This window comes from Chrysochloris asiatica, unplaced genomic scaffold (genome assembly GCF_000296735.1).
Source record: "Chrysochloris asiatica unplaced genomic scaffold, ChrAsi1.0 scaffold00200, whole genome shotgun sequence".
Classification (NCBI taxonomy): domain Eukaryota; kingdom Metazoa; phylum Chordata; class Mammalia; order Afrosoricida; family Chrysochloridae; genus Chrysochloris; species Chrysochloris asiatica.
The window spans coordinates 302,550-324,858 of NW_006408718.1; the positions used below are offsets into that span (position 1 = coordinate 302,550).

A 22,309-nucleotide genomic window follows, 5' to 3' on the forward strand; every position below is an offset into this window, starting at 1 on the left:
CCACCCATCCACCCATACATACATACATACATACATACATCCACCCACCACCCACCCACCTATCCATCCATCCACTCACCCTCCCACCCATCCGTCTGTCTAAATGCAAATAAAATTATTTTCATTTATTTGGGGAATTTTGGAGACAAATTTTAAAAGCTGCAATTCGAGGTCATTTGAAAGCAACACTGATATAATTTCAATGCCAGTTTGTCAGGAAGAGAGGCTCATGAAAGTAAAATTGGCCAAACAACAAGGACATAACATTGATGAACTTGCCCTCTCATCAAACACCCAAGCACAGGCAGTTTCTCAATATCTTGAAGGGCCTAGAAGGCTCTTTTTGCTGCATTGCTGTCGAAACGAGATTTACTAAAATCTGCTCATTTATATCATTGTCTGTGGCTGGCTTAAGATCTACAACGCATGTTTCTAATTTTTAAAAGTTGTTCTTCCAGTGAGGAAAAGAAACAGCAATGAATAAACCTCCAGAGCCCCATTAGGTTCTACATCTACAGGGTACTCAGCTTCTATAATGGGATCAACAGACTTTATCTAGAAAAGAGCCACTAAGTTGATCTGAATTCACAACCACCCCATAGGACAGAGTACAACTGCCCATCAGGTTTCCAAGTCTGCCATCTTTATGGGGCAGAATGACACATCGTTCTCAGACAAAGCAACTGGTACGTTCACACCACCAAACTTTCAGTCAGTAGGCAAGTCTTCAGCCACTGTGCAGCCAGGTAAAGGGATAAACAAGAAATACTTTAGGTTTGACAGGTCATATGGCCTCTGCCGCAGCTACTCAAGTGTGCCACCGATGAGTTAAAACAGTATGACTCTAACAAGCAAGCATGGCTGTGTGCCAATGAAACGTGATTTACAAAACCACCTGTTAGGTCCCCATCCAATTCTGCCACCAAACAGATCACTTTTGGACCATTCACACAACACCTCTGCCACAAGCTTTAAATATATATATATATATACTCATTGTAACACAGCACTTCCCTGACCTATCTACATGGTCCCACATTGTGGATCCCACCTCAGGGCAAACCAGAAGAGGAGGCATGAATAAATGCAGCCCAAGGCCTTATGCGTGAGAACATTCTCTCACCCAGAACATCTCTCGTGCCTTTCACACAGCTTACCTTGTGCCACGGTCTTGATGTCACCAAAAACAGGGGTCACTTTAGAGCTTAGACGGGTATGAATTTTGCCTCCTAGCAAAGGTTTAATATCTAGATTCAAAGAAGCATAAGTAATCGTGAGGGGAGGGTCCACAAATTCCTTAGCCTCTTGGCACTCCCCTTCCCTGCCCATGGCTGGATTTCCCTGCTGGAAAGCTCTTTTTGTCTCTCCCATTCTCATTCTAGACTCCTTGTATAAGTTGACTCTTGTGTGGAGAGTCAGCCACGCTCTTCAAATCCCTCAGCAAGAAATGAAGAATGAGAAATAAAGGCACCACAGACTTGGCATCAACGCATACGAGGAAAACAGTTTTTATCGTGTTAAGGCATAACAGCTGTGTCCCTAATGTCTTCCGCTAATATGTAAAACCAACAACTCTCAAGTCGACTGTCTCATGAAGACCACATGTGTGGCAGAAGAGAACTTTGCACCATAGCATTTTCAATGGCTGGTTTTCCGGATGTTTTATCTTTCAAGAAGCCTCCGGGTGGACTCGAATCTCCACCCTTTCAGTCAGGAGTTGAGCACGTTTTCTACTTGCGTCACCAGAACTTCAATCTCTTCAGCTAGACCAGGGGTTCCCAACCCTGGCACTATTGACATTTGAGAGGAAGATAATTCTGCGTTGTGAGGGTATGGCAGGGGGGTGAGGAGCATGTTTGATCTTTATCAACGGATCCCAGTTACACATACCTCTTTCCTAGTTGTAACGACCAAAAATGTCTCCAGACATTGTTAAATATTGCCTGGGGTGCAGAGTCCCCCAGCTCCCCTGGCTGAGGACCACTGAATCAGGCTGTGTGTGAGCTACTTGTGGGCATTCACAAAGCAGGCACTTGCCCACCCCTCATTCCTGAAGCTCCCCAGTTTCTCTGTGCCATTTCCATCTTTGACAGTGGAGACATTTCCTCTCCGACATGGGGAATGACAAGACATGTGACAAGAAAGCAAAAGCATTCTTACAACGAATGCTTGAGTTTAATTACTGCAATTTGTCAACAGCTCTAGGGACTTTTATTTTCTGTTTTTCCCCTAATTTCTTGCACAAATTTTACAAGTCTTGTGCCTCACATTTGTCAGTTTATGTCTTGTGGGCAAAGACAGAGCATGTTCAAACAAACCAACAAAAAAAAAGAGGAGAGCCTCTATTCTATATTCTCCACTGAAATCCTATTGTGCACTAATTTTTTATGAAAAGCACTTCTTTCAACAATAAAACAGGCAATATTTGTTGCAATAAAAATGAAAAAAAAGAAGATGTAAGGTAACTATGAACATTACTCACTGTTCAGATCCAAGATGACTCTATCCTTAGCGGTATTGTACTCGTTCAAGACATAGTTGATTTGCTTAAAAAATAATAATAGTAAAAATAAGTGAATCTTTCTCTTCTAAACTCATTATCCTGAATCCAAACTAATGAACAGCAACTTCACAGAGTTCTTAATATTACTCCAAAACTGGCATAAAACATGATTTACTATTGCTCATGATCCTATGGACCTGCTGGGGCTGGCTGAGCCTCTCTCTCAAGCAGCCAATGTGTTCACACAGTGGTTTGAGCACTTCCAGCCGCAAGAAAGTAAAAGCGGGCACTGAAAAGCCTCCAGAAGCCAAGATTCAAAACCACACAAGGTCACACCCACTGTATTCTACTGGTCCAAGCAAGGCAAGGATTCCTCAGTTTCAGGGGTCATGAAATAGACACTCCTCTTCATAGGAGGAACTACAAAGAAACCATGGTCATTTGGAATCCACCACATTGGACTCCTTTTACTTAGTGGCCACCACCAAACATTTTGGAATCCCGGTGTGGCGCTGTGGGCTAATGCACCAGACTGCAAAACCATTTGAACTGCAAGGTCGGAGGTTGAAGCTCACCAGCTGCTGCTTGGAAACCCTATACAGGGATGCTATGGGTCAATGGCACTTAACAACAATATCATATTTAAAGTTTGACTATTTCCTAGAAAATAATGAACTTGGAAGAACACATCCCTGGGCCAGGAGGCTCATGGAGTCTTGTGGGATTTTATTAGAGCACCCACTAGGATGGGTTCTCCTCCCCATCGGAACCCACGGGCCCAATATCATGATACGAAGGTGAGTCAAAAAGTGCTGCTACAGAATCAGTGAAAAAGAGGAAGACCCCCAACAAGATGGTTGGCACAGTGGCAGCAGCAATGATTTTGAGGATGGTGCAGGACCGGGCGGTGTTTGAGTCTATTGTACATGGGATCGCTTTGTGTCGGAGACGACTCCATGGCACCTGACAACAGCAGAATCATAGATGCCTTTATTAAACAAAATTATTAGAATGTGACGACGTTGCCTCTCTACATGTCCTCCATCTACGTCCATTTACTTCTGTAGGTGGTGTTTCCACCTGGCTTGTAGGAGAAATATTAGATCAATCGCTGGGCCAACAGTTCAAACCCCCCAGCCTCTCTGTGGGAGGAAGATGAGGCTTTCTGCCCTCGTGAAAAATGTACAGCCTCAGAAACCCTAAACAGTTGCCATGAGTCAGAATCGACTTGATGGCAGTTAGTTTGGTTTCAGTTTGAGCCTTTCCCTGAAGAATACTGTGCTCTTCAATTTGCACCCTGTCAAGGCCAAACCAGCAGTTTGGGCATCCTCAAGGGATTAAAATCAAGTACTTTAAAAATGTTCTCTGAGTTTGAAGGACAAAGAGAAATGTAAGGGGCAAGATCCGGGCTGTAGGGTGCATGGGGTAGGATTCCCCCATAAAAGGCTTGTAGCACAGTCCTTGTAACCTCCAACAATGAGCAGGTGCATTGCTGTGATGGAAAAGATGTCTTCAGTGCAACTTTGCTGGCCTTTTTCTCAACAATGCAGCTTTCCATTGTCTCACAATTGAACAGAGGATCATCCAGTGTCTTCTGAATAAATATCTCAAGCTAATACCACTTGTCGTGGTTAAGTGCTGTCAAATCGATTCCAACTCATTGCAACTGTTTCCAAGGAGTGAACCACTGACCTTGCAGGTAGCAGTCCAGTGCTTATCCTACAGCATGTACTATTACTTCATGCCGTATCGTTAAAGTAACAAAATTGAAACGTGAGATCCTGACATGAGGACTTTTGTCCTTTTTTTGAAAACTACTTACTGGACCTTTACTTTCATCGTCTATAAAATTAAAACATAGCAGTTATCAACATTGATTTATTGGAGTTCTAAAAAGTCTCTGTGAAATGTCCAATAAATACAGCAAATCTGAGGTCGAAAAGGCAATGTGGTATATATGAATACTATTGTTGTTAAGTACCGTGGAGTCGGTTCCGACTCATAGCGACCCTGCACAGGGTTTCCGAGGCTGTAAATCTTTACGGGAGCAGAAAGCCTCATCTTTCTCCCGCGGAACCACTGGTAGTTTCGAACTGCCGACCCTGAGGTTCGCAGCCTGATTCGTAACCCCTACACTACCAGAGCACCTACATATATGAGTATAGGTAGTGGTTTTTACCACTGGAGTTTCATTCAGGAATGTCTGTAAGTCTTTCAAATTGCTGTCTGATAGTCGGCGAGCCCCTCTGATGCGGGTCCTGAGATGATGGTTGGCCAGGAAACCACAGATGATGCCAATGCTGCAGAAAACAGAAAAGAGAAGGTCGTTCACCATGTTGCGCGGTTATCTAGAGGGGAAGAGCAGTGCAGGAGACTGGGAGAGCCACCTCACTCTGGTGCCACGAGAGAGATTCCTAAGCTTGGCCACAAGTTCTTCCCAGCTTACCACCTCATACAGCAGCCTGCTTCAGAACCACAGTCTGCCACCACCAGCATGGGACTCAATCTTCTCACAGAGGATGAACATCGGTATAAGATATAAGTGTCCCAGAGTCCCCATCCACCCTGAGGCACCTCAGAAGACCTGGCTTTCTCCTTCTAAGAAAATCAGCCATGAGAAAAGCTACAGAGCACAGTTCTACTATGATATACATGAGGCCGCCATATGTCAGAATAAGCTTGTCGGCAACTGGTTATTTCAATGTTAACTATGGATCTTATAAATGAAACAATATGCACAAGGATTCATGGATGACAGAGAAATTGCAGAGGTTACAAGACAGTGTGTATGACAAAGTCCCATTCCTGTACCAATGCAAACGAGGTGCCCACCCTTGTGCATACACCAAGCACACCCGGTGTCTGTGTGCCCTGCAAATGAGACTACAGAGAAATGCAGCAAATGAGGAAAGTGGTTTGGGCTTTCAGATGTTAATTTCTGTCAATGTCTGTTAGTTTCAGTTATTGTCCAGGTTGAAAACATGAAAATGCTTAATGCGAAACCACACTCACACAAAAAAAGGTTGCATACTGTGTTATTATTCTAGCTCTGTTGTTCCTAAGGAACTATGGTAGCGTACTAGTTATGAATCGGGCTGCTAACCTCAAGGCCAGCAGTTCAATACTACCACCAGTGGTTCTGTGGGAGAAAGATGAGGCTTTCTGCCCCACTAAAGATTTACAGCCTCAGAAACCCTATGCAGGGTCGCTATAAGTCGGAAGAAACTCCACGGCACAGAACCACCACCAGTGTTGATTAGGAGTCTTGGTCTGGTGCTAAAGGATAACCTCTGGACTGCTGACCACAAGGTTGGTGGTTCAAACCCACCTGCCAATCCTTGGAAACCCTGTACAAGGTTGCTATGAGTCAGAACCAACTCTACGGCACTTAACAACAACAATAAATGTTGATTAACCCAAACCTTCTGTCATCAAGTCAATTCCAACTCATAACAGCCCTGTATAGGATTGCTGAGACTAGAAATTTTTATGGGAGCACAGTCTCAGAGAGACTGGTGGATTTGAACTGACAACCTTGTGGTTAGCAATCCAACACCTAGCACACAATGCCACACAAGGGCTCTTTTGTTACTAATAATCCGACTTAATTTGTCTTAATTTGGCAAATTGGGTCTGCCTTCAACCATTAAAATAAATGTCAAATCAATTGCCAAGGACCTAGTCGATTGGGCCACTAGAGGGCAGCAAGGAATTACAAAACTCATCTAACATCAACTCAAACTGAGAACCGTGTAGGACCAGCTGTGTACCTTCTGTAGCACACAAGGTCTCTAGGAATCGGAACTGACTGGATAGCACCTAACAACAACTGAAGAGGACTCTGAATATTTTACCCTCAGAAGTTGATCACAAAATTGTTGATAACCAGCCAGATGGAAGGTGTAAACACGTTTCAAAACCAAATTCTACAAATAACAGGCAAGCTTTGGGGGCAAACATCTTGATGCAGTAAGTCGTGTGAAGCAGTGTTGGAACCGCATTGTGCATGTGTTAATATTTTGGATGACCAAGCAGTTTCAGTACTTTGTCCCCAGGAAACCGGCCATCCTATTTATAGTTATAATAATACCAGGGAGCTTCAAAATGTTGGTAGGAAAATCCCATTGTCTTTTAGTTTCAAGCTTTTAAAGACCCCTTGTATATTCCAAGGGGCAGCGGTTCATTGTTGGCTCAACTTCAAATACATTTTCCAACAGCAGTACAACACAGGTGCAGGAGATTGCTCAAACGACTCCAGGAAAGACTCTAACACACTGTTGAGTACTATGCATTTCTTCTGGCTGAACAATTGCAGTGGATAGTGTACTAGGACTTCAGTAAGAACAAGGAGACTTAGGTTCTGATCCTGCCACTGCCATCAACTCACAGTGTGCAAGCTCGAGGAGGTATCTCAAGATGCAAAATTAGGTTCGATTCTCAACTCAAGCAGTAAATGAGAGGGGTGCTTTGGTGCCCACAAGTTCAGTGAATTTTCAATCTGTTTTAGGTTTGGGTTCATTTTGGTGATAATATTAAAAAAGTGAATAAGAACAGTATTTTGTAGCTTCCTTACACAGATTTATCCCAATATTCAAAGTAGAAAGTCCCTATGAATCTTTGCGTACGTCCAAGTGGCATAAAGGAAAGAAGCAATTACCACTAGCTTATATGGGAAAAAGTCTTTGAGTGTTCCCAGACCTACCACTAATCTACGAAATCAGACCAAATAACACATGAACCCTGAAATAATTCTAGGTGATGGGTTGCTAACCACAAGGTCAGCAGTTCAAACCCACAACAACAACCAACTCTACACAAGACCCCTATGTTTGTGTGCCATGGAATTGATTCCAACTATAGTGACCCTGTAAAACAAAGTAGAACTTCCCTCTAGGGCATCCTAGGCTGGACTCTACAGGTGCACATCACCAGGCTATGTTCCTGGGGAACAGCTGATGGGTTTGAACTGACGACCCTTCTGTTAGCAGCTGAGCCCTTATCTGTTGTCCCACCAGTCTTGCTGAATGTCCAGTGTTGTTGTTAGTGACTTCGAATTGGTTCCGACTCATACAGACCCTGTATAGGGTTCGGAAGTCCTCATGTCATGGTATAGGATTGTTGTTGTTGTTAAGTGCCGTCGAGTCGGTTCCGACCCATAGCGACCCTGTACAGGGTTTCCGAGGGTGTAAATCTTTACAGGAGTAGAAAGCCTCATCTTTCTCCCGCGGAGCGGCTGGTAGTTTCAAACCGCTAACCTTAAGGTTCGCAGCCAGATTCGTAACCACTACGCTACCAGAGCTCCTTATACCAGAGCTCCTTAAGCACCACAAAGTCGGTGGTTCAAACTCTCACCAGCCACTCCTTGGAAACCCTATACAGGATCACTATAAATCAGAACCAACTCAATGGCACCTAACCAGAGCGTGGCCAAGGAGTGGCTGGTGGGCTTAAGCTGCCAACCTTGGGGTTAGCAGTCCAGTGCTTATCCTACAGTGACACTCTATGCTGTTGTTGTTAAATGCAGTCGCGTCAGATCTGACTCACAGCAACCCTGTATAGGGTGTCCAAGGAGCGGCTGGTGGGTTTGAACCTCTGACTTTGTGGTTTGGGGTCCAGTGGTTGTCCTATGATGCCACACCAGGAATCCTAATTTCCCTTGCTGTTGCTATAGTGCCATTGAGTCGGTTCTGTCTCAGAGTGACCCCTGTATAGGGTTTCTGAGGAGTGGCTGGCGAGTTTGAACTGCCAACCTTGTCGTTCGTTCACTGCTGATCCATATAATACCTTATTAAGTAACATGAGACAGACAGTGCTTGCTTGTCAATTCTGTGTAGCCTACGACAGTTGTTGTCAACTCAATTCTGACACAGGCCGACCCCGTATGTACAAAGTAGAACTGCTCCAAAGGGTTTCCTGATGGAATACTCATGGCCACAGAGCTTCTGATTATAAACAAAAAAATTGGAAATCTGGATTTTTAGGTGAACTATCCCAAGTTTTAAATATTAAACCAACAAAAACCCACTGCCACTAAGTCAGTTCCAGTGCATAGGAACCCTGCCAAAGGCTCCAGAGAATGGAAATCTTTATGGGAGTAGAAAGTCTCATCTTTCTCTTTGGCTGGTGGGTTTGAACTACCGACCTCCCAGTTAGCAGACCAGCATTTACCCTCCAACCACCAGCAACTCATTTCAAAAAGAAAACGCTAACATACTATGATGAGCAATTGATGGTCTCCATTTTAAACCTCCAATCGAACTCTTCTATTTCAATTCATTTTTATGAGCAAATAAGTTACATTGAGCAGGAAATAACATTATTTTTGTTCTTGATTAAAAAAACAATTACTTTCATGTTGATTCTTGCTCATGGATGTTGGCCTATGAATGTCAGAGTACAATGGGATTTTCAGTGGTTGATTTGGGGGAAGTAGATCACCAGGATTTCTAGCATGGCGCTGTAGGATCAGCATTGACCTGCGAACTACACAGTTGGCAGTCCAAACTCACCAGCTGCTCCGAAGGAAAACGTATGCAGGGATGCTATGAGTTGGAACCGACGCCACGCACTTAATAACAATAGATCACCGAGCCTCTTTTCTAAGGTACCTCTTTGTTGTTGTTTTGTTGTTAAGTGCCGTCGAGTCGCTCTGGATGGATCCAATCTCCACCCTTTTGTTACAACACCTGGGTACACCCATGGCTGATTTTTTGTTGTTGCTGTTAGGTGTCACAGAGTTGATACGGACTCATAGAGACCCTAACACAACAGAATGAAACACTGCCAGTCCTGAGCCAACCTCACACTCATCACTTTGCCTGAGCTCATTGCTACTGCCACTGTGCCAGTCCCTCGCATTAGGGCTCTTCCTCATTTCCCCCGACTTAACCAAACGATATCCTTCTGCAGGGACCAGTCCCTCCTGACAATATGTCTGAAGTATGAGAGACGAAGTTTGGCCAGTCTGGCCTCCAAAGAGCATGCTGCCTGCACTTCTTCCAACACAGATCTATTGGTTGTTTTGGCAGCCGATGGTACTTTCAATATTCTCTTCCCCAACACCATAACTCAAATGCATCAATTCTTCTACAGTCTTCCTTATTCACCGCCTATCCTCACATGTATAAGAGGCAATAGAAAATACCATGGCTTGGGTCAGGCACGTTTTAGTCCTCAAAGCAACATCTTCGCTCTTTGACACTATAGAGATCCTTTGCATCAGATTTGCCTAATGCAACAAGTTGTTTGTGGGAAATTTACTTAATAGGAAAATTGGAAAAAGTTCCAATGGAAATTTTACCTAATACCAAAAGGAATTAAATTCCAATGACTCAGTAGTTTTGCATTTGACAAAAATGTCCTGTAATGCAGTACACTACTTTATCTCTACTTTATCTCTATTAATTTTTTTAAAAAACCTTTTGAAGAGTCTAGCAAAAGAAAGTTATTTGTCTTTTTGTGGCAATGTTAACATTACATCTTCTACACTTATTATGGACAAACCGATTTATATTTTAAGATAAATATTCAGAATGAAAAGACTAAACCTGTCAAATTTGTGGCAATTTTCCTCTTACAACTTTCAATGACTTAATGAAACAAGCAAATGAAAGCCAAATAAATGCTTTTAATCTGTAGCTGATCTCTGATTTTTCAAAAGGTAATTTTTTTTAATTGGAAACTGAAAATAAACAAGTTCTCTGGATGACATCAAGAAAGCCTCTTCATTTTCAGGCACATAATAGCTCAATTTCTTTTTGAGAACCTTGCGGCCTCCAGGGCAGGAATCGACAATCACATCCTAATAAAAAATGAACTTTGGAAATATTCACATTCTTGAAAATGACTGGAATTCAACTGTGACCAAGGTAACTGATAGTAAAGCTGACTTATGGTATACTGGAAAAGGCAAAGTAGCAAATGCTTTCTTTGGGTTTAGAGGTTTTTTTTCCCCACAACAACCTTTAGATTTTCAAAAAATGCAGTGATGACAAGAGCAAAAGAACGAAAGGAAAGGAAACTTGGCTTTGTTTGGAGTGAGACACATCTGCTTAAACAGTCGACAGAGAGAGGTGGAAACCCGATCTTCTGGTGAAGGTCAAACAGACTACAAAACATATGTCATCGCCTAAGGAGTTCTAGCCGGCTCTTTTGAAAAGCTCACTGAAAGAATGTGAGCACAGATATTTCCTAAAAGAACATACGGATGAGGGGTGTTTTTCTCCAACATCTATGCCTTTCTTAAAAAAAAAAACAAAAAACAAGGACGGATTGAAAATTAGAGGATTCAATAATAATTTAAAAATCAAAAGCTGGGGATGGGAAATACTGAGCCCAACAAAGGACAACTGGACTTCTGAAAGAACTTGTTTTGTTTTTAATCAGATACAAAATTTATGTATCGATAGTTCCTAATAATCTATGTTGGGGCCAGTGTGGGGCAGAGACCCTGCATTACACAAGAGAAAACTCTACTGATTCTACTTCTTTTCCCTTTCCACCTTCTCGTATCGGTGACATTCTTTTCCTTGTTTCTTTTTACCTAATCTTCTCTTTTCTATGTAATCATGGTATCGAAATCTTCCCTTTGCCTGGTTTTTGATCTTCTTTGCTAGCTTTGAATACTTGCTGTGAATTCACAGTGATAATTCAACTCATGATTTTTAAGTTACTACAAATCAGTAGGGATTTCAAAAGGAAGACATCGGAAGAGCTACAGTAAATCAAAAATTTTAAGGCAAAGCAGTTGCTATTTCTAGTCTAAATTTAAAGTAAGCAAAAGAATCTCAAAATACTCCCATCATGGAGACAGATCTATAATTCATATAGAATGTCTGTGAACTCTATTAAATCAAGTTTGCTGCACATTTGTCACTTAACCAAATAGACTGATTTACTTTGGTTCAGGAGTCCTGCTGTGGCACTGTGGGCTAACGCACTGGAATGCAAAGTCAACTTCACGTTCACCAGCCACTCCTCGGAAACACTATACTTGGGTTGCTATGGGTCAGAACTGACTCAACTTAACAACACCACTTTGGTTTGAGGATACTGATATTTAACATTATGAATTTCAAACCAAATTTTACTCAGGAAGGTAGAATGTCTCCACTCATTGTGTAACAGGCTTTAGAATCTTAATGTGCATTATTTAAAACAATGTTTCTAAACTAAAATATACACATATTACATACACTTGCTTGCTGAAAGTGAAGAGGACTTGAAATCATTATGGATGAAGATCAAAGATTACAGTCTCCTTATGGATTGCAATTCAAATGTAAAGAAAGATAAAAGTCCTCTCCACTAGACAAACAACATCGCGTCAAGCAGAGAAAAAGTTGAAGTTGTCAAGGATTTCATTTAACTTGAATCTATAATCAATATTGTCAGGAGGGACCAGTCGCTGGAGAAGGATATCATGTTTGGTAAGGTGGAGGGTCAGAGAAAAATAGGAAGACCCCCAGCGAGATGGACTGCTCAAGTGGCAGCATCAATGGACTCAAGCACGGCAACAGTAGTGAGGTTGGCCCAGGAACGGGCCATGTTTCATTCTGTTGTACATAGGGTCGCTATGAGTCAGTAATGACTGGATGGCATCTAACAACAATAAAATAATCAATAAAGAAGGTTCAAAAAGTTAATAATTTGCCTGAAGTCTGTAACACAGCTGAAAAGAAACAATATCAGGTTTGGGGGTTTTCGATCCAAGTCAATTACAATACAAAAGTACATGTTCTGTATGCCATACATGTCAAGTATGGCCACAAATGCTTCCCTGGTCACCTCTGCTGTAAATGGTCCACGTTTCTGAAATCCCGGGGCTGTGGCCATTTGTGGCAATGCTCTGAGGCAGCTGTTCGGCCCTGTTCTCTTGTAAGTGTGTTCTAGGTGCCGTTAAGGGCTTTGAACAGGTAATGCCATCTGTTTTTCACTAAAGTGAGGAGAGTGGCTGAAAGCACCCGGTGAGGAGTGAGATCCTACAAGAAGTCAGTTGAAGTGGACTCAGGCCAGGGGAAGGCAAGATAAAGGAAAGCCTAGTAGTCACCTACCTGGTGCGGTGCTGTGGGTTAATGTGCTGGACGGCAAAGTCGGTTTGTACTACAAAGTTGGCAGTTCAAGCTCACCAGCTGCTCCTCGGAAACTCTATACAGGGTTGCTATAGATTGGAACTGATTCTATGACACTTAACAGCAACAACAACCTACAGGGCAGTGGCCACAATTAACAGGACTTTCCATCCTCCACAGCAGGTTACACATGGCAAGAATTAGCAGATATTAACCAAATATTGGACTCCTGGTGAGGCGCCATAGGATCATCACTGGACTGTGAGCCACAAGGTCGGTGGTTCAAGCCCACCAGCTGTTCCTTGGAAACCCTATGTTGTGGTTAAGTGTCATCAAGTCAGTTCCAACCCGTAGTGACCCTGTATAATTTCCGAGGAGTTGCTGGTGAGCTTCAACCACCAACCTTGTGGTTCAAACCTTACTTTGAAGTCTAGCACATTAACCCACAGCACCATACCTGGATTCCTGGAAACCCTATATAAGGTCACTATGGGTCAGAACCAATTCGATGGCACTTAACAACAACAAATAATCAGTGCTTACGGAAACAACAGGAAATCAAATGATGCATTTAGTACAATGGGCAAATCTAAAGAGCAAGATGCCATTTTGAGGACTGAGGTTTGTGTGTGTCCCCAAACATGGTATTGTCAATAGCCTCATATGCGTGCGAAAGCCGGACAAGAAATAAAGATTAACTGATGACTAAAGACCTCTGGTTTTGGAAGAAGTGCAGCCAGAATGCTCCTTGGAGGCCAGGCTGGCCAAACTTCGTCTCTCATACTTCGGACATACTGTCAAGAGGGACCAGTCACTGGAGGATATCATGTTTGGTAAGGTGGAAGTCAGAGGAATAGAGGAAGATCCCCAACAAGATGGATTGGCCAAATGGCAGCATCAATGGACTCAAGCGTGGCAACAGTAGTGAGGCTGGCCCAGGATCGGGTAGTGTTTCGTTCTGCTGTGCATAAGGTCGTTATGAGTTGGTACCGACTTGATGGCACCTAACAACAACAAAGGGGCTCTGGTAAGGCGCTCTGGTAGCGTAGTGGTTACAAATTGAGCTGCACACCTCAGGGTCAGCAGTTCGAAACTACCAACTGTTCTGCAGCAGAAAGATGAGGCTTTCTGCTCCTGTAAAGATTTGCAGTCTCGGAAACCCTATACAGGGTCGCTATGAGGCAGAACCAACTCCACGATACTTAACAACAACAATGAATTACCGTATTGGTGAGGAATACTGGAAGTACCATGGACTGTCTGAAGAACAAACAAATCTGTCTTGGACACAAGTACAGGCAGACTGGTCCTTAGAAGCTAGGGTGGTAAAAGTTCATCTCCCCTACTCTGGGCATGGTATCAGGAGGGGTCAGACCCTGGAAAAGGATAGCATGCTTGTAAAGTGAAACATCAGCGAAAAAGAGCATGCCCCTGACACAAGGACTCAACGTGACAGTTGTGAAGACGGTACAGAACTGGGCCATACTATGTGCTGTTACACATGGGATCCTATGACTTGGAGCTGGCCAGACATCACCTGGAGTCTTGGCATTGCACTGTACGATAAACAGTGGACTGCTAACAGCAAGATAGGTGGTTCAAACCCATCAGCCGTTCATTGGAAACCCTATACAGGGTCACTGTGAGTCGGAACCAACTTAATGGCACTTAACTGGAAATAGTGGAATAATAGTAGAATTAAAAACAGGATCAGTACTTAACAACAACAAAATACACACAGAAGAAAATGCATCCCAATTTGTTTGGAGGATCTGAAGTCTTGAGAATAAGAATATAATAATACCAGTAAAGATAGCATTACATTTACATGTAAATGCAAGGCAACTTAATATGTGACTTCGTAGTGAATGATTTAATGTTCTTCCAGCCATAGTTTGTAACTCCCACCAGACAATATTTCTGCCCTGTTGGGTCTGGGTAAGAGAAGGTGGGAGAAGATACAGATTGGATGACAGGATTCAGCTGTAGATTTTTATAGAGTTCACTGTCATGGTAAAAACATGAAAGTCTAGCGTGGGTTTAAAATGAACCATCTCAGAAGCAGGAGAGGGGATTTCAACACCATCAAAGAAGAGCCAGGAGTGGAGTTTATCCTCTGGACCCTGAGATCCCTGTGTATGGAACTTCCTCGACCCAGAGGCAGAGAGCTCTGACATGGAGGCGCAGAGACACCACAGTACACCCATGACGCAGAGCACGCGACAGAACAGTGGGCTTCCCAGGTCATGGAGGAAATAAAGCTGAGTGACTTTGGGCAGAAGGCTTGTTTGCAGAGTGGGGTACCTCCAGGTATTTAAGTGGGGGTGCTAGGTGTGCAGACCCACAGAGGTCGAGCTGAGTGCCTTCAGGCTGAGGCTTATGGTGGAGTGGTGTGTCCTGTGGTCATTGATCGCAGCTGTGCCCTGGACATTTCTGACCCCAAATTTTGACCTAACAACTCCCATGCTAGTAAATATGCTGTCTGTCACCTGTTTGGCCCTTGTAATGGATTAATTCACCCAGCTGAGTAGAGAGGGCTGTAGAAGTAATAGTTGGTGCTATATATTTTGCAATAACTGTCTTGTTTATTTTAAATACAATGTAACCAACCCACATGGCTCAAACTAAACTACAGTTGTTGTTGTTATGTGCCATGGAGTCAGTTCCGACTCATAGTGACCCATACAAGGTTTCCAAGACTGTAAATCTTTATGGGAGCAGAAAGCCTCATCCTTCTCCCGCTATGCTACCAAAGCTCCTTAAACTATAGTACCCATACATAAATTTAAAAAGAGAACCCACGATAAAATATAGACTTCATTCAAAACAAAATCTAAAATCCATTATTATATAAATATGTAAATATTTATATAAACATGAGTATCTTTACATAGATATGGGCTTTAGATTTTGTTTTGAATGAAGTCTATATTCTATCTGGATTATATATTTATCCAGGAGCTCTGGTAGTGTTGTTGTTGTTGTTGTCAGGTGCCATCGAGTCGGAACCGACTCATAGCGACCCCATGCACAGCAGAACGAAACAATGTCCGATCCTGGGCCAACCTCACCACCGCCGCCACACTCCGAGTCCATCAATGATGCCACCTGGCCGATCCATCTCGTTGGGGGTCTTCCTCTTTTTCTCTGACCCTCCACCCTACCCAGCATGACATCCTTCTCCAACGATTGTTTCCTCTGGTAGTGTAGTGGTTATGAATCAGGCTGTGAACTGCAAAGTCAGCAGTTCGAAACTACCAGCTCTTCTGAGTGAGAAAAATGAGGCTTTCTGCTCCCATAAAGATTTACAGCCTCGGAAACCCTGTACAGGGTTGCTATGAGTCAGAACCAACTCCACGGCACACAGCTACCACCACCATATTTACCTGGCTATTTTATATCTATTATATATAAATGAGGAGCTCTGGTAGCGTAGTAGTTACAAGTTGGGCTGCTAACCTCAAGGTCAGCAGTTCTAAACTACCAGTTGTTCTACAGGAGAAAGATGAGGCTTTCTGCTCCTGTAAAGATTTATAGCCTCAGAAACTCTGTGCAGGGTTGCTACGAGTCAGAAGCTACTCCATAGCACATAACCACCACCACCACTATATAAAAATATATCCAAGTGAATTAATAATGTATTAGTTGGATATAGTAATAAATATATATCCAGGCAAATTAATGATTACATGTAATAAAGGAATTTCTTGGAGTTATATATCCTATATCAAACAAAAACTAAAAAGTCCCACCCACTACCCCACTGTTGTGGAGCCCGTTCTAACTCATAGAACAGAAAAGAACCACTCCTTAGGGTTTCTGAGACTGTAAATCTGTAGAGGAGGCAGCTGGTGGGTCTGAACTGCTGACATTTCGATTAGCAGCCCAGTGCACAGCATAGATTCCAAACCCATGAATAGATGAAGCATGCTATGTTTCTGGTTCACAGGAAACACACGGAGCTCCTTGGTGGATCTGACATTTTTCTGGTAACTGGGGAGGAGGTAGTGGCCCCACAACCGTAGGCTATATATTCCTGAGAGCACTTCAGATGCAAAGCAGAGAGTGACAGGGTCAGCTGGAGGTACCACTTGCCCAGTCCTCAGCTGTCTCTCAGAATCCAGTGTGACGAAATGGTCAGATTCAAAGTACTAATTAAACAGAGAAAAAGAAGGAGAGCAGCAGAGAGACAGAAACAGAGAGACAGCCACACTCCAATGTCAACAGCCCCTAAACATAGCGAACACATTCACCTTCATCCACTTTTGATTACACTAGGATTCCACTGGCTTCCTGCGGTGGCGCTGTGGGTTAACGCGCTGGACTGCAAAGCCAGTTTGAACTGCAAGGTCGGTGGTTCAAGCTGGTGGTTCAAGCTCATCAGCCTCTCCTCTGAAACCCTATACGCAGTCACCATGGGTCGGAATCGACTCGACGGTACTATACAACAACGACATTATTCCACTATTTTCAGCAAAATATGCCTGTGTTGTAATAATCACTGCCCCTGAATAAGAAGTAATGCATTTTGTAGTGGTTTTTGTTTTTAACTGGAGAGGGGGGATTTTTTGTTAATTCAGGAATCCCTAGGTGGCACAAACAGTTAAGCACTTGGCAACTAACAGAAAGAATGGTAGTTCAAACCCACCAGATGCACTGCAGAAGAAAGGCCTGGTTATCTATCTCTAAAAGATCATAGCCTAGACTACGGAACAGGCCTACTGCACACGCGTAGAGGTGCCATGAGTCCAAATCGATATTCAAGTATAACACTTGTTTTATAAATCCTTCAAACTTCAGCAACTCACGGACCGCCACCCTTCTTACCCTGAGCCTATAACATTATTTAATACTGTTCTCAGGACTTTTAAAGAAAACAAAACTTGTTTCAGTCCACAGATGGAGAACCACTATCTTTTGCCATTTTAAAACATAGTTTTTTGACTTTTTTTTTTTTTGGTCAAGATGACTGACTTATCACAACTTCATGTGCTCCGTAGGGTTTTACCTTTGGCAGATTTTTTAAAAGTAGGTCACCAGGCCTTCCAAGGAGCCTCTAGGGAGACTCGAACTCCAACTTTCTCAGTGACCAGTTGAGCATGTGCACTGTCTGTACCAGCCAAGGACTCCCCACAAATGAAAGGCAACAGTGAAAACTCTGGAACAATTAGAATTCAAACATGTTTCTGTGTGTGCTGTGGAAAATAACGTGGAGGTCGCCATGTGTATGCCAACATGTGGGAATATTCGGGGTCTCGGGCAGACTAACTAATGAAAGGAAAAACCAACAACCCAAAGGAAAAGCAAAGTTACAAAACGAAACAAAATTCTTAGATTCTAAAGTTATCTGGATGGCCGTTGGATGCAGAGCTAGACTCCTGAGCCTTGCAACCATGGGAAGAGGTTTCGGTAACCCCGTCCTCCTGAGAATAAGACCACCTCACTGGACTTGATTGCAGAAGAGGAGGCGTGACTAACCCGACCCAATCCCCAGCTGTTTAAAGACAGATGTAACACTGGTCATTCTCCGGCCCTATGTGAGCCCCTGCTGAAGGGAACTGAAGTGATCACTCATAAGGAACTTTTCCTAGGTTTGGAGCTAGAATTTCAGCAAAGTAAGTCTTACTGTTTTCTGTTTAAATTTGGTGTGGCGCTGCGGGTTAATGTGCTAGACTGCAAAGTCAGTTTGAACAGCAATGTTGGTGGTTCAAGCTCACCAGCTGCTCCTTGGAAACCTTACACAGGGTTGCTATGGGTCAGAACCTACCCGATGGAAGTTAGCAACAACAACAACAAACAAAAAAGAGATACCTGGAGAAGCAACCAGAGGAACTGCACTGTGCAGGGACTTTATGTCTGTTGTTAACTGAGATGCTGGCTGAATGGATGAGGAAATGGGAGGACAGTAACACAACCATGGGACTGGCATCGTGAAGCACATTCTGAAGCTGAGGAATCCAATTTGGACCCCATGAGACAGTCATGTCTAAACAGCAGCAAATTTCTCATCATTCAGTCAATTGGAAAAACTCTTAGCTGCAGCAAGGGACACAGTCAGAAAGGATGTTCCAGGCTTCAAGGGAGGCTTTTTGTGAGCTGCCTTTGCATCAGCCCCTGACGTGTGAAGACCCCATACACAACCAGCTTCAAGAGTTGTGATCCATAAGGTGTTCACTGACTTCAGTACCAGTCTTAGTCGGGAACCCTATTCAGTATAATAGCAATACAAACCTAGGCTAACGGTGGAACATGGTGGTGGCTTTGTTCTATCAAGTCACTCCAGACTCACAGTGACCCTGTATAAGGCTTCTGAGGCTTTAAATCTTTACGGGAGCATTAAACCTCATCTATCTCAATCACAGCGACTGGTGGATTGGAACTGCTGACCTTGCAGTTAGCAGCCCAATACAGAACCGACTATAATACCAGGGCTCCTTATTGTGGAACATAGAGGTTTATTATTAGAAAGGTAATGCCACACTCCAATTTAATCAAATTCTCAAATCCAGGTACTACAGCCACTCTTCCGATTCCTTTGGCCTTACAAATCAATTAACAAATACCTGTTCTGCATCCCTGCATACCGTCTGTTCCCAAGCAGCTGGTGAAGAAGCGTGAGCGAGCCACTGTTGTGGGAGATAAAATTTTGCTGCAGCATGAAATGTATCAGGGTGTCTTCAAAATCAACACAGACCAGATGGGTTGACTTGTCAGTTAAGTGGAACCAAATATTGTCAAGGGGCATGGTGACCCACCCTTTTGTGTCAGATTTTAACAGCGCTCCATAGGGTTTCCAAAACACAAACAAAACCCACTGCCAATCCCGACTCGTAGCAGCTTGACAGGACACAGTACAACTGCTCCAAAGGGATTCTGAGGGTGCAGATCTTTCCAGGAGCAGACTGCCTCATCGTCATCTCTCTCCCGAGGAGCAACTGGCAGATTTGAACTACAGACTTTGTGGTTAGCAGTCCCAGGCTTAGCTTACTATGCCATTTAGGATTTTCAATGACTGATTGTTTCAGAAATAAATCTTCAGGCCTTTCTTCCGAGGTGCCTCTGGGTAGCCTTGAACCCCCACCCTCTCTGTTAGCAGTCAAGTGTTCAAGCCTTTGCTTCACCCATTGATTCCTCAGCTACATTAATGCCCCTTAATTACAGCACTAACGTCTAACCCTGAAATCAGTAAATGCACAAGCACCTTTGTTTCCCTTTTCCTGTTCCGTCTCTGGTTTTATTTCAGACTCATGGGCTTACCCAGTTCAAACGTGAGGTAGTCCTCATTGACTGGCGTCCAAGCCACTACTTGCCTTATCAATATACAAATCACCAAGAGGGAGATGGAGAGGCACTTCTTCAGGAAGGGCCCGTTTTTCTTCTGCCGCTGATGCATTTCTCCACCACAGTTGTTACAGCAGCGGCACATGCAGAAGCAGCACCCCACCAGAGGCATCAGAATAACAAAGAGAAGTCCCAGGGTGGCACAGACAAGGAAGCCAATTTCATAGTAGACCACCTGCAAATCAGACAAGAGAAGCATCAAGTAGACATTTACACAGTATGTCTGGTTCTTCTGTCATCAGGAGCGGAATCTGTGTGTGTGTGTGTGTGTATGCATAGTGCATACGGTCATCAACAGCCACATTGTTATTAGCAGCTCCCACCCCACCACACTCCCATTCATGGTGACCCCCCGGGAACAACAGAATGAAATACTGCCCTAGTTGTAGGCCATCCCTGCGTTTGTGGTTGTGGATTAGACAGTTGTGATCCATAGCGTTTTCTGAAGTCGTTTGCCAGGCTTTTCTTCCTGGTCTGTTCATTTAAAAGTGCCACTGGAACCTGTTCAGCATCACAGCAATATGCCTTCGAGTCAGTTATGACTCATAACGACCCTGTATGGCTTTTCCCAGGAGTGGCTGCTGAGTTTGAACTTCTGGTCCTGTGTTTTATCCCACAGCGTCACACCACACCAAGACTCCAATATTATGTGTGTGTGTGTGTGTGTGTGTGTGTGTGTAATAATATAATGTGGGGTAGTGGTAGAGGAGGTGTCCTATGGAGTCAGTTCTGACTCACAGCAACCCTGTGATTCAGATAAATTTGTGGGTGAAAATACATATATATATATACATATTTATTATAATCCTGTTCATTATATTTGGGTAACCTTTCTTTTTTTCTTTATTTCCCGAAGTAAAGACTTTATGCTCTCTTTTTCTTTGACTACTTCCTGAAGTCAATAAATCTGTTTTGGAAGAAGTGCAGCCAGAGTGCTCCTTGGAGGCCAGGATGGCTAAGCTTCGTCTCTCCTACTTTGGACATATTGTCCGGAGGAAACAATCGCTGGAGAAGGATGTCATGCTGGGTAGGGTGGAGGGTCAGAGAAAAAGAGGAAGACCCCCAACGAGATGGATCAGCCAGGTGGCATCATTGATGGCATCAAGTGTGGCAGCGGTAGTAAGGTTGGCCCAGGATCGAACATTGTTTCGTTCTGCTGTGCATGGGGTCGCTATGAGTCGGTTCCGACTCGATGGCACCTGACAACAACAACAACTTCCTGAAGTGAGTAAAGATGTTACAATCTTTCTTTTTCCTTTCCTCAAATAGGAACGCATGCCTTAGAAATTTGAACATGCCAACCGGGTAAGGGAAAAGATTGTGTGGTCAGAGCCCTAGCCAATGAGGTGAGATGCAGCCATGAGACTCCCGTCAGGGATTAACAACCCAGTGGACTGTCCACTCGGTGCGTTCGCTGGCCTGTCCCTGTGTGCACAGCTATGCACACACACCCTCCTGCAAGCGTACATTTTGATTTGCCAAGGTCTTTAAGTCTCACCGAGTGTCTTTTACGCCACATCGGAATTCTTTTCTAACAAATTCATATGAAAGTTTCTAGTCACCAGGAAGCTAGGGCCAGTAGAAGTTGGTATGGATTCAGCAGAGTTTGGATTCGGTCAGTTAGTTACATGAGACCATGCCAAAATTTAGAAATAAAAAAGCGCAATGTTTCAGAGCCAGGCAGGTTACCAATTACAGACTCATGTCACGTCCCCATCCACATCCTAGGGATAGCATTATGTGCCTCATAATGTTACTGGAAGGTTCGCAATCATGTAGGCCGTGTGCCAAATCCAGGCAGGCCTCAGAGATACTGCGGTCTCAGTTCCAGACAAAAGCAAATCTCTGGTTTGGGTTCCCTGGTGCATATAAAAACTTTGTTTACACTACACTGCAGTCCGTTCTGTGTGCAATAGCATGATGTACATATTTGAAATATCATGAGCGTGGCCAAAATGTGACACAGAGACACAAAGTAAGCACATGCTGTGGGAAAAATGGCACCCATAGACATGTTGGAGGCAAGGTTGGCACAAACCTGTAATTTGTAAATAACGCAACATCTTCAAAGCGCAAGGAAGCAAAGTGCCGTCAGGTGAGGTATACTTGTACCTGGCACATCTAGACAGGAAATGTCACTGCCATGGGGTTCTAGACCAACGGAGTGCTGGCCTAGCAGCCTGTCTTGTAGTTCTGAATTCCTTGGAACCAGCACACATCTAGACATAGTCCCATGACTTAAATACAGTGTCATAATCTCTGCTGCCTTTATTCCAGAGATGAATGAAAACCTGGGAGAGGTAACGTGATCTCACACCATCTCATGCATGCAAATTACAATTCCTTAAAGTTAAGACATTGCTTAAGGATGGCAAACAATATGAGAGTGGCAGTT

At 43.6% G+C, this 22,309-nt stretch overlaps 1 protein-coding gene across 1 annotated transcript in view; it reads right to left on the reverse strand.

Annotated features, from left to right (window-relative positions):
• Positions 1-22,309, reverse strand: part of PROM1 (prominin 1) — a 219,790-nt gene that overhangs the window by 166,494 nt on the left and 30,987 nt on the right. Inside the window, exons 4-7 of the mRNA XM_006872491.1 lie at positions 19,884-20,089; positions 4,683-4,803; positions 2,483-2,546; positions 1,158-1,247 (exon numbers count right to left, since the gene is read on the reverse strand). Coding sequence (XP_006872553.1) covers positions 1,158-1,247; positions 2,483-2,546; positions 4,683-4,803; positions 19,884-20,089 — 481 coding nt within the window. The remainder of the gene's footprint in view (positions 1-1,157; positions 1,248-2,482; positions 2,547-4,682; positions 4,804-19,883; positions 20,090-22,309) is intronic.